This window comes from Cetorhinus maximus, chromosome 4 (assembly GCF_964194155.1).
Source record: "Cetorhinus maximus chromosome 4, sCetMax3.hap1.1, whole genome shotgun sequence".
Lineage (NCBI taxonomy): Eukaryota > Metazoa > Chordata > Chondrichthyes > Lamniformes > Cetorhinidae > Cetorhinus > Cetorhinus maximus.
Genome location: NC_135882.1, coordinates 176,073,601 through 176,086,688, shown reverse-complemented (window position 1 = coordinate 176,086,688; position 13,088 = coordinate 176,073,601). Strand labels below are relative to the sequence as shown.

General features: G+C 41.7%; 1 protein-coding gene across 4 annotated transcripts in view; it reads left to right on the top strand.

Moving 5' to 3' along the window:
• The window catches only part of lama3 (laminin, alpha 3), a 500,534-nt gene that overhangs the window by 443,857 nt on the left and 43,589 nt on the right, over positions 1-13,088 (top strand). For all 4 annotated transcript variants that reach the window (XM_078541180.1, XM_078541178.1, XM_078541182.1 and 1 more), the window contains exons 56-63: positions 184-366; positions 1,634-1,773; positions 2,429-2,617; positions 2,717-2,853; positions 5,476-5,641; positions 8,076-8,209; positions 8,968-9,124; positions 12,816-12,935. In XM_078541180.1, the coding sequence (XP_078397306.1) occupies positions 184-366; positions 1,634-1,773; positions 2,429-2,617; positions 2,717-2,853; positions 5,476-5,641; positions 8,076-8,209; positions 8,968-9,124; positions 12,816-12,935 (1,226 nt within the window). The remainder of the gene's footprint in view (positions 1-183; positions 367-1,633; positions 1,774-2,428; positions 2,618-2,716; positions 2,854-5,475; positions 5,642-8,075; positions 8,210-8,967; positions 9,125-12,815; positions 12,936-13,088) is intronic.

Genomic DNA, 13,088 nt, shown 5'->3' with positions numbered 1-13,088 from the left:
TTATTCCCCCTTGCTCTGAGCTCTTAACCACCAGAGGAAATCATTTCTCTGTATTATCCTGTCAGATCCTGTATTTATTTTTAACACCCCAATAAGATCATACTTAACTTTTGACACTCAAGGGACGTCTTGACATTATATCCTGTTGTTACTGAAATAAACATTTTCAATATCCTCTTTCAGACGATGTTGGTGAGACTTTGGACCGAGCAAAAGATGCAGCTGATGAAGCAACTAAAATCGCTACAAGAGTGATGGATAAATTGCAGCCGATAATTAACGATGTAGGAAACATCAACAAGACATCAGGGAATCTTACAAACACTACTGCTATTAACATAGCATTAAGGGAAGCAGAAAATTCAGGCAAGTAAAATGGTACCTATTGGTGATTAATGTAAAACACCATCACCGACCCACCTAACAGTGATAAAATTGAAATAACTTGCTGTTTTACCCAGTTCGAGCATACATGTGACTCCAGTCCCAAACCGATGTGGTAAACTCTCTGAAGTGACCAAAAAAGTCACTCAGTTGTATTAAACTGATTTTTTAAAAAACACTACATGGACTGCAGCTGTTCAAGATAAAGGTTTGAGATGGGAAATAAATGTCAGCCTCGTCAGCAAATGTCCATTCATTCTAATATAGGCTGGATTAATATATCATGTCTCTCTTAGAGAGAGTGCAGGGGAAATTTTCTAGAGTGGTACTAAGAATGAGGAGATTTAGTTAATGTGGAGGGACTAGAGAAACTGGGATTGTTCTCCTTTGAGCAATTAAATAGATATTTAATAGAAGCATTCAAAATTATAAAAAGTTTTGGTAAGAGTAAATAGAGAGACTATTTATATTTACAGAAAGGTGAGCTAGCAGAGGACATAGATAGGAACATAGGAAATAACAGCAGGAACAGAGGGTACGACCCAGCAAACCTTGATCTTGTCTCAACTGCATGTTCCTGCCTGCTCAACATATCCCTTGATTCCCTGAGAGATCAAAAATCTATTGATCTCAGACTTAAATATGTTCAACGACTGAACATCCAGAGCCCTCTTGGGTAGAGAATTCCAAAGATTCACAAATGGAAACATTCCTCCTCACCTCAGTCCTAAATGATCAGCCCCTGTTCTGAGACTGTGCCCCCGTGTTCTAGATTCTTCAGCCAAGGGAAACAATTTCTCAGTCTCTCCCCTGTCAAGCCCCTTCAGAATCTTATATGTTTCAGTTAGATCATCTCTCATTCTTCTAAACTTCAGAGAGTATAGGCCCAATTTACTAAGCCTCTCATCACAGGACAACCCTCTGATCCCAGGAACTAATCTAGTAGAAATCTAGTTGGTTCAAAATAATTAGTGAAAGAACCAGGGGTGAGTTGAGGAGTAAGTTCTTAGCGCAGTGAATTGTTATGATCTGGAATTTACTGCCTGAAAGGGTGGTGGAAGCAGATTCTAACTCTCAAAGGGAATTGAATAAATACGTGAAGCGGAGGGAATTTTCAGGGCTATGGGGAAAGAGCAGACAGAAGTGCGATAATTTATGCTATGTGATTCTGAACACATATATTTCCGGTTGCTAGGCTAACAAACATTTGTAGTAACCATTGAAATTTGATATTTATTCTCTTTCACAGTAAAAAATTTGACTAATACCCTGCCAGGCCTTGTGAAGAAGCTAAAGGATTTAAGCCAAATACAACCTGTCAATAACATCTCCAAAAATATAGGTCGTATCAGGGAGCTTATTGATCAGGCCAGAGAAGCTGCTAATAAGGTTTGTGTTATTAAATTGATTAAAATCTAGGTTTTTGGATATTTATTTGAATTTTCCCACATATTTATTATAAGCTGATGCTTTCTGCATTATAATACGTGAAGTTAACAGCAATAAAGCTACATCGGAACAGGAGGAGGCCATTCAGCGCCACAAGTCTATCCTGCCATTCAGTTAGATCAAGGCTGATTTGGATCTTAATTCGATTTAGACTCATTGGTTCTTTCACCCTGCCCTCTCAGATGGCATTAAGAAAATAAATCCCACGACACTATGTTGAAGAAGAGGACGGGAGTTCTCCCCTGTGTCCTAGGTCAATATTTATCCTTCAGTCAGAAAGAAAATGCCCTCTGAACAAAGGCAGTTTGGGATGGGCAATAAATGCTAGCCTAGCCAGCCTCATCCACACCCCATGAAAGAATTTAAAAAAAAATCAAAATCACTAAAAAAAAGACACATGATCTTGTCAATATTATATTGCTGTTTTTTGGGACCTTGCTGTGTGAAAATTGGCAGCCACATTTCTGACTGTACTATTTTGGCTATGAAGCATTTTGGACATCCTGAAGTTGTGAAAGGCGCTATAGAAATGTAATGTTCTCTCTTCCATTGAGTAAGTTTCTAAGACTTTTCCCTTTCCCCTCTGTGGTTGTAGATAAATGTGGCAATGAAATTCAACGGTAATTCTGGTGTTGAAGTACGTCTTCCTGGCAATCTAGATGGTTTAAAAGCTTACACATCTCTACTGTTACACCTCAAACGACCGGATAACCGAGGAGGCGGTAGGAGGCGTAAGCAACAAGATTCCAAAAACATGTTTGTTTTGTACCTAGGCAACAGGGATGTAAGTATTCTTCTCTTGGACATCAGGAAGGCTACAAGGAGAAAAATTATTAAGTATGTCATCTAACATTTTGTACAAATGATTTTTCTTTGTTACCAGACTTCCAAGGATTACATCGGCATGGCATTAGAGAATGAGAAACTGGTTACTGTCTATAAACTAGGAAATGAAGAAATGAAAATAGTCTCTGAGAAAACAGTCCACAATAAAAACTTTGACCATATCAAATTTGAGAGGTAATTCATGGACTTGACATTTCAATTTTTTGTGAAGTTTCTGTTTGTTGTAAATCTATTATTTGTTATACACACTTTGTGAAAATACCAGTAAAGAGCTATATATTTATACTCCATCCCCCTTGCCCAAATGACATAAGATCATAAGAAATAGGAGCAGGAGTGGGCCATTTGGCCCCTTGAGCCTGCTCTGACATTCAATAAGATCACGGCTGACCTGATTGAGCTTTTAACTCCACTTTCCTGCTTGCCTCCATCCATAACTCTTGACTCCCTTGTAGATCAAAAATTTGTCTAACTCAGCCTTGGCTATATTCAGTGACCCAGACTCAACTGCTCTCTGGAGGAGAGAATTCCAAAGATTCCTCAGGGGAGGCAGTGGCATATTGGTAACGTCACTGGACTAGTGTTCCAGAGACCCACACACCACGGCAGATGATGGAATTTGAATTCAATAAATATCTGGAATTTAAAGTCTAACGATGACCATAAAACAATTATCATTAAAAATAATGTCCTTTAGGGAAGGAAATCTGCCACCCTCACCTGCTCTGGCCAACATGTGACTCCAGACCCACAGCAAGGTGGTTGAGACTCTTAAAAATGCCCTCTGAACAAGGACAATTAGGGATGGACAATAAATGCTGGCCTAGCCAGCGATGCCCACATCCCATGAACGAATATTTTTTAAAAATTATCGACCCTCTGAGGGAAAAGATTCCTCCTCATCTCTAAATTAAATGAGAGACTCCATATTTTGAAACTGTGGCCTGAATTTTACGCCCCACTGCCAGCGGGCTTTTAGGCAGGAGGTGCCTGAAATTGAAGGAATGGGATTTCCTCTGGGTTCCATGCAGCAATTTTACGCCAGGGCGGGCGAGTCCCCAGATAGGAAGACTGCCCTTTCCCCAAATAAGACCCCTAAGTCAAATATTGGCCACTCAAGGACTGTTTCCCACCCAGCCTCAATTTTTAGGCTGGTGGGAGGATTGACCTTGCATAGGAGAAGTCTGAAAATCAATGGACTTAGATCTCGGGCGGGAAGGGGAGTGGGGGGGTGATGTTGCCTCTATCAGAAGCTCTCTTCTGAAGTCATGCCCCCCCCATTAAGGTCCAGTGCCCTGGACCTCCCCAACCCCCATCCCATGGCATCTTCCCCAAGACCCCGATTGCTTCCACTGTGCACCCCCCTCCCCCGCCAGGCCTTCCCTACCCTTCCCGCCCTGAGACCATTTAAACTTACTTTCACCCCCAGTGCCCAGTTTTAGTCTCAGGTGTCCTACGAGTATACAAAATAGGAACAGAAGTAGGCCATTCGACAACTCAAGCCTACTCCGTCATTTAATAAGATCATAATAAACCTTTACTCTGAGGTCATTAATTAATCCTGTTGCATTACACAATATGAAGTCTAATGTAACCTGCTCTCTGATTGGTTCCAGAATGTGTGCTCTAAGAAACTATGTCGAAAGTATTCTATGAACTCCTCATCCAGGCGGCTACTACCGATCTGATTTTTCCAGTTCATATGTAGATTAAAATTACCCATGATTATTGCCAGCCCTTTATCACAAGCACCCAATATTTCTACCTGCATATTTTGTCCTACATTGTGGTTACTGTTAGGGGGCCTGTAGACTAGTCCCACTAGTGGCTTCTTTCCCCTACTATTCATTCTCTCCACCCAAACCAATTCTACATCCTGATCTCCTGAACCAAGGTCATCTCTAACTATTGCACCAGTGCCATCTTTGATTGACAGTACTACCCCCCCACCTTTAGCTATCTTTCTATTCTTCCTGAATGTCATGTACCTCTCAATATTCAGGACCCAATCCTTGTCGTCCTGCAGCCATGTCTCCATTAGGCTATTAGATCATATTTATTTACTTCAGTGTGCGCTATCAATTCATTTACTTTATGAATGCTATGCGCATTTGGATACAGAGCCTTTAGTTTTGTCTTTTTGTCCTCATGCACTCTGTCTTCTCTCCACTGCAGCTCCCATCTCTGCAGGGACTGGAGAGCTGCTGGGTACTGCCTTGGGGGTGGGTAGTTGGTGCCCCTGGTGGGCACAGGGGACACCACTCCCACCCGCCAAAGAAGGTACCTGCCCCCTTCTTTCCTAACAGCAGCCCGCACTGTCAAAGCTTTTGGGCTGCTCACCATTCCCCCAACATCCCGAGCAGATGTAAAATTGAGGCGGAGGTGGATTGAAGCCCTTAAGTGGCAGTTCATTGTCCTCTTAGTGGCCTCCAAATAGGCCCAAGCGCGAGCAGGCTGCTTGACGCCTTACCCGCTCCCCGGTAATATAGGGTCAGGGTTGGGGTGAGCGGGAAGGCAGCGGACTGGCCGCCCGCTTTATTTCATATGCCCCCACCTTCAAATACGCCGACAGGTGGGGGTGGTGTAAAATGCACCCTATCGATTTCAAATTTATATTTAGCTCCTGAAGCACCGTGATACATATATTATGATGGCACACTCTGACATATGCTTGGGTAACTCTGGTTCACACACCCCTAATAACATCCAGTCCAAAGATGTCACCTGTGTAGTTGAGTCTACAGGAAATTTGTAAATTCCTCATTTGAGTGTTTTATGGAAACTCCTCTGTTCCAGGATCCTGCAGTACGGCACCTTAAACTACAGTCTAGTAAGTCCTAAAATTGGAAAACTTGTGGAGAGCGCAACATACAACAAAACCGGAACTGGTGATGACCTGCTACTTAACCTTGACCCAAAGAATACAGTCTTCTATGTTGGAGGATTTCCCTCCACTTTTACGGTAAAATCACCTATCATGCTATCTCTATTTAAGGATTATTTCTCGTCACTATATCACGGCAATCCAGACATTGTCTGAGTCTGTATTTATAGGATTTAGCAACTGGTGTAGTTGAGTTCAGCTTCAATGACACCTTTTATGCCTAAGTAGATTGCTTTGCCATGGTATCCCCTCCAGGCCCAGCTCTTGGTAACATTTTCATTGCTCTTCACGAGAAACATGTTTTTGATGGAAAGACCCCTAAACGCCTACCCCTTGCATATTTTCGATATGTAGATGATACATTTGCTATATTTGAATCTGTAGCTGTATGTAAGAATTTCCTTACACACCTGAATGGGCTCCATCTGCACTCAAATTCACTTTTAAAATGGAGCAGTCTAACAAGCACCTTTTCCTTGACGTGCGATTTGAGAAATCCGCTAATGGGCTCTTTACTACTGTCTACCACAAGCCTACCTTCACTGGTCAATATACACATTGGGATTCATACAATTCCATGTGCTATAGGATTGGCCTTATCAGCAACCTTGTAAATAGCACCCAAGCCATTTGCAATAGACCCTCACCCTCAACAGCTTCTTTGAGGGGGAGAGGGCCAGATTTCCATTACCCTTTGTGTGAAGAAGTGCTTCCTGCCATCACCCCTAAATGGCCTGGTATAATTTTAATATTGTGCTGCCTTGTTCTGGACTCCCTTAATCGGTTTCCTCTGGTGAGGAAGTCTTGCTACAATTGTACAGGGCTTTGGTGAGACCACACCTGGGATACTGTGTGCAGTTTTGGTTGCCATATTTATGGAAGGATTTACTTGTAGTGGAGGCAGTACAGCGAAGGTTCACCAGATTGGTCCCTGAGATGAGGGGGGTTGTCCTATGATGGGAGGCTGAGTAAATTGGGCCTATATTCTCTGGAGTTTAAAAGAATGAGAGGTGTTCTCATTGAAACATACAAGATTCTGAAGGAGCTTGACAGGGAGGTTGTTTCCACTGGCTGGGGAATCTAGACTGGGGTGGGGGGTGTACAGTTTCAGTATAATGGGTCGATCATTTAGGACTGAGATGAGGAGAAATGTCTTCACTCAAAGTGTTGTGAGTCTTTGGAATTCTCTACCCCAGTGGGTTGTGGATGCTCCATCGTTGGCCATATTTAATGCTGGGAAATGCAGATATCTGGTCTCAGGAACTCGAAGGATCTGTGAAGCAGGCAGGAAAGTGGAGTTGAAGCTCAAGATCAGCCATGGTCATATTGAATGACGAAGCAGGCTTGACGGGTTGTATGCTTTACTCCTACTTGTATCTCTTGTTATCCTCTGTTTTTATCTCTATACATCCTATCAAATTCTTTAATCATTTACACCTCAAATGAGATCACTGCTTAATCTCTTATGCTCAAGGGCTGTATCTTCCGGTCGGCGAGCAGGGGCGGGGCACACTCACTGACACGTAAAATGATGCGGGGTGATGTTGGACATGTGTCCCAATGTCACCCCGCGTTATTTAGACCTTAATGTCAGCCGATTTCCCTGAGGCAGCACTTTGCCTCAGGGAGACCTATGCGCTCTTCCACGCGCATGCGCGAAAGAGAGCACTCCCGGCTGAAGGAATCTCCCTGCCCCGCCTGCACAGGGAGCACATAGCGCTTCCTGGTGGACATCACGCTGGGCGGGCCTAATTGGCCCGCCTACATAAAATGGTGGCACGCCCCCAATCGGGGATGCTGATTGGAAGCCTGCCCGCCCGCGCCCGCTCCCGCACTTCCTCCCCAACGGGGGGGAAAATGTTCCCCAAGAGAATACAAGTCTAGTCTATGCATCAGTCTTCATAACTTAATCATTTTGGTAATCCCCAGTTTCATTCTGGTGAATCTCTCTGTACTCACTCCATGGCCAATATATCCTTCTTGTAGTACCCAGAACTGAATGCAACTCTCCAGGTACAGCTTAATCAAAGCTTTATAGAGCTGTAGCAAAATTTTCACTCTTTTGTATTGCAGTCCCCTGAAACTTGGCCAGTATTTCCATTAAGATTTTCAATTATTTAATTGATTCCATACTTTCAATACAGACTCATATTCTGCTTAATTTAAGAAAATGATTATACAAATTGAATCTGTTGCACTTTGTTTATAGTAAGCAGCTTTAGTTCCCAGTGACGTTTATAGTAAAGTTTATAAGATTTTCAGTACGTCTTCCCACCAATGTTAGTGTGAGAGGGTGGGAGGAGGCTCATGTGGAGCATAAACGCTGACCAATTTTGCTGATTGGCCTGCAAATTTGATGTAATGAAGCAATCAGCAGCACCATTAACAGGTAATCATTGATGCAAAGTCACATAAAGTAACTGCACTCATAAACATTGAGCTTCTAAGAATTTTATATGACCATTTAACTTGATATACAAGATTGTTTTAATTGTAAGCCTTTTTTATCCAGCCTCCAGTTACCTTAAATTATCCAAAATATGCGGGTTGCATTGAGCTCGGTGTCTTGAATGAGAAACTGATCAGTTTATACAACTTTGAAAGAATATTGAACATCAATACCACAAAAGACAGACCATGTGAAAGGTATGGGGCAACTACCACTGTATGGTTTATCCTTGGAGAACATTTTTAAAAAATGATTTCATGTAAAATGTTGAACTTTTTTTTAAAGTCTTAATTTATATAGCATCTTTCACAGCCTCAGGACATTCCAGAGCACTTTGAGGTGTTGTCACTGCTGTAATATAGAAAACGCGACTGCCAATTTGCACACAAGCTCCCACAAACAGCAATGAGATAAATGATCAGATAATCTGCTTTTAGCGAAGTTGGTTAAGGGATAAATATTGCACTTGCATACCAGGAAGCACTCCCCTGTTCTTCTTCAGTATAGTGCCACATGATCTTTTCCTTTCCATTGAGAAAGCAGACGGGCCTCTGTTTAATGTCTCATCTGAAAGATGGAACCTCCAACAGTGCAGCACTCCATCAGTACTGGTGGTGGGGGTGTCAGCGTAGATTATGTGACCAGGTCTCTGGAGTGGGACCTGAATCCATAGTTTCCTGATTCAGATGAAAGAGTACTGGGCTACTAAAGATTCTTGCCAGCATTTGGAGAGGCCCTCTCACACTGCCTAACACAGGCCAGTTAAATTGGCAAGGGACATAAATCTGGAATCCAATCTAGAGGGGCAGGTCATAGCTTCAATTTTAATTCTCTGCATGCGCCAAGGGAATTTAGATCAGGCCTTCAGGATTTTGATACAATAACTGTAATTTCAACACTGTAATGATTACAGTTTAATCTGATCTCAAACTACCTACATTTCTTTATTTTACAGATATAAGCCAACTAAGGAACCAGGAAGGGATGGTTTCTATTTTGATGGAACTGGATATGCATTAATTAAATTGTCCAGTGTTCCACAAAAAGTATCAATTGAACAAACCATTCTAACTTCAAGCAAAAATGCAGTCCTGTTATATTTGGAGAAAGAGGTAAAATTTTATGTCTTTCCTACAATGTCAACATAGTACTAACATCCCTCAGTACCACTAATTATTTGGCCCTCTGGGTGCTGGTACACCGAGAAGTGCATAGGTCTATCATGTCCAATTTCTGTCCATGATACACCATGATAGCATTGTGATCATATGCCAAGCCCCTTGGTGATATTTAGAACACTGCAACACACCATTCCCCAGTGTTTTTTTTTATTATTCATTCATGGGATGTGGGCATTACTGGCTAGGCCAGCATTTATTGCGCATCCCTAATTGCCCTTATTTAGAGGGCATTTAAGAGTCAATCACATTGCTGTGGGCCTGGAGACACAATTAGGCCAGACCAGGTAAGGACAGCAGATTTCCTTCCGTAAAGGACATTAGTGAACCAGATGGGTTTTTATAACAATCGACAATGGTTTTGTGGCCATCATTAATTCCAGATTTTTATTAAATTCACATTTCACTATCTGTTGAGATGGGATTTGAACCTGTTTTCCTTGTACAGCACACCCAAATGTACTAAAAACATCAACTTCCCTACACTATACTCCATCTGCCATCTTGTTACCCATTCACTTAATCTCTCTATATCTCTTTACAGTCTCTCCGTGTCCTCCCCACAGCTTATCTTTCCACCTAGCTTGGTATCATGAGCAAACTTAGATACTCTCTGTCTCTTCATCTAAGTCATATAGATTGTAAATAGCTGAGGCTCAAACACTGATCCTTGCGCACTCCACTGCCTGCAAGTATGAAAAAGCTTTGCTTATGCCTTCCCTCTGCTTTCTATCTGTTAACTAATCCTTTTAAAAATCCAGGTGTACTACATCTGCTGGTTCCCCTTTACCTACCCTACTAGTTACATCCTCAAAAATTCTAATAAATTTGTCAAACAGGATTTCCCTTTTATTAGAACCATGTTGACTTGTTCTAATCATACTATGCTTTTCTAAGTGCCTTGTTAAGACTTCCTTAATAACAGATTCTAGCATTTTCCCAACAACTGATGTTAGGCTAACTGATCTGTAATTCAATCTTTTCCCTCTCCCTCCTTTCTTAAAAAGCGGAATAATATTTGCCAATTTACAATTTAATGAGACCGTTCCCAAAACTAAGGAATTTTGGAAAATTGTAGCTAACACATCCTCTATCTCTGCACCTATCTCTTTTTAGCCCCTAAGGTGTAAGCTATCAGATCTTGAGGATTTGTCAGGTTTTAGTCCCTTAAATTTCTCCATTACTTAATCTCTGCTGATAGTAATTTCCCTAATTTCCTCACTCCTTTTAGCCCCTAGGTTATCGTCTATTTCTGATATGGAACTTGTGTCTTCTACTGTGAAGACAGACACAAAATATTGTTCAATGCCTCAGCCGTTTCCTCATTCCCCATGATAATTTCTCCTGTCTGTGCTTCTAAGGGATGGTTGTGGAGTATTTAAAAGACACTTGGCACAGAGTTGACTGAAGGTAGATTCAGCAGTAGTTCTTTATTTAATACAAGTGTGCAAACATGGGAAATGCTCTTTCAGAATGCTCTAAAAGGCAATTCGAAGTTATACAGTTTCTGTCAGAAATACCATCTTTTGGCGTAACTGATCATCAATTCACAATGTTCTTATCTTGTATGTCCAATTGTTACATCCTTAATTACAAATGAGTTTGCAATATAAACATGTAATGACCTGTTCACCACCTCTGCAGTTCCTGAGGAATTTGTGAAATAATCACGAAATGACCTGACCTTTAGCACAAACAATATTCGTAGTTCATTCTAAAACATCAACTTTGCTTATCTATCCTAATATTTTGCTGCTGTGCCTAGTCATCTGTATATCTTGACCCTGAGGTCAGGCTTTCAGTTTATTACAGTATAACTTATAGACCATTCATCAACTTGTTTTAGCCTGACCCAAAGGTCACATTCCTTAGTTTATCATGGTCTGATCCATAGGCTAGTCATCAGCTTCCGGGCCTGGCCAAAAGGTCATATGCATTCTATTTTTTTACTAAACTGCAAAACCTATATCCACAACTTGGCCAAGCCTGGGTACATCCTGACATGCCTCTTCAGGATCAACATTTGCTTTAGCTACTCTCTTCCTTTTTATATACTTCTAAAAGCTCTTACAAACTGTTTTCATATTTCTGGCTAGTTTACCCTCATTCTGTTTTTTCCCTTTATTTCAACTTTTTGGTGGCCCTTTGCTGGTTTCTAAAACACTCCCAATTCTCAATTCCCAATTTTCAACGGAATTTATTTTGGTTGAACATTTTGAATTACGCCTTGTGCAAATTCATTCTTTGCTGCAAGCATGTACCTACTTAGCTGACAGCAGGCTGCAACAATATTGGATGGATCAGTTTATCAACAGTCCTAATTGTGTACTATCAAAGGCATTGGGAGAAGTTATTTACTAGCCTAGAAATGATCAGCTGTGTAGTTCCTGCTTTATGGCTGCTAACTGCCTGACTAGGCCCCCAACAGGCATGTGCACATTTCCGGCATGTGCATATTTCCGGCACATCCAACCCACCATACTAGAAAAAGAAAATAATCAACCATAAAGCGGCCACGTTGAAACCAATGTTAGATGCTTTGTCTATAAAGCGAGTGGGCCTAATATCAATTTGAGGCCAAAAGCCAGGGGCAGGCTTCAGGACCCCACCATCAAGCTCAAATGGGGGTCAGAAACCCTCACTCTGTCAAGAACAGTCACTCAGCTGTGATTTTCCCCAAATTGGCTAGTTAGAGGCCAGAGCGCGAGCTCACTATGACAGGCAGGCTCTCGTGGCTGGAGGGCTAATAGGACACCCTTTAGGTTGGAAACAGCATCAGAGTTCCCTTATTGGTCATTGAGGGAGAGGGTGGCCCAAAATGAAGGCGTCTTTTCTCCAACCTTTTGAAATTGAAAAATGGCCTTTGCAGCCAGATCATCATTGTGGGAGTAGGGATACTCCTCCACAGAGTGGCCTGCAGCTGCAGCTGAACCCAGGCAGGCAGGGGTCCTGGAGGTCGGCTAGAAAATTGAAAATGAAACTACTGAACTGCTGTAAAATCCCATCTGGTTCACTAATATCCTTCAGGGAATGAAAACTGCTGTCCTTACCTAGTCTGGCCTATATGCATCGCCAGACCCACAGGAATGTGGTTGATTCTTAACTGCCCTCTGAAATGGCCTAGCAAACAGTTCAGTTGTATTGAAGAAGGCAGATCATGCCACCTTCTCAAGGGCTATCAGGGATGAGCAGTAAATGCTGACCTTGCCAACCTTGCCCTCATCCTGTAAAATAATTAAAAGAGCTTGAACCCATCCAAAATTTGCAGCTCATCTTCCAGCTCCATTGGCTCCAAAGCCTTGATTTTTAAATTCTCATCCTTTCAAAACCCATCATGGCCTCGCCACTCACTATTCCTGTAACCTCCTTCAGTGCTCCGAGATCTCTCTGCTCCTCCAATGTTAGCCTTTACACATTCACTATTGGCAGCCATGCCTTAGCTGCCAGGGCCCTAAGCTCTGGAATTCCCTCACTAAATCTCTCCACCTCACTCTCCTCCTTTATGACTCTCCTTAAAACCTACCTCTTTGAGCAAGGTTTTGGTCACCTGTCCTAATATCTCCTTAATTGTTCAGGGTCAAACTTAAAAGTTGTGGTTTATAACCAGGTTTATTGTTTGATTTAGAATTCTAGCTGTGCTTTAACCATTGAGGATGGAAAATTGGTACTCAGATATTATCTCAAATCCGATGCACCCAAGAGTGTGGTTTCAAAAATGGCACTAGACACCAGCAAGGAGAATGTGGTAATTATTTTTTTTTATTATTGTTTACATTAAGAACAAATGTTTGATACCTTATGACAGATTGAATAAAAACTCTCTAGTTTGTGAATGCAGTATCTTATTTGCTGAGTTACTTTCAATCTAAATAAATAAAAATGAATAATTGCTGGCTAG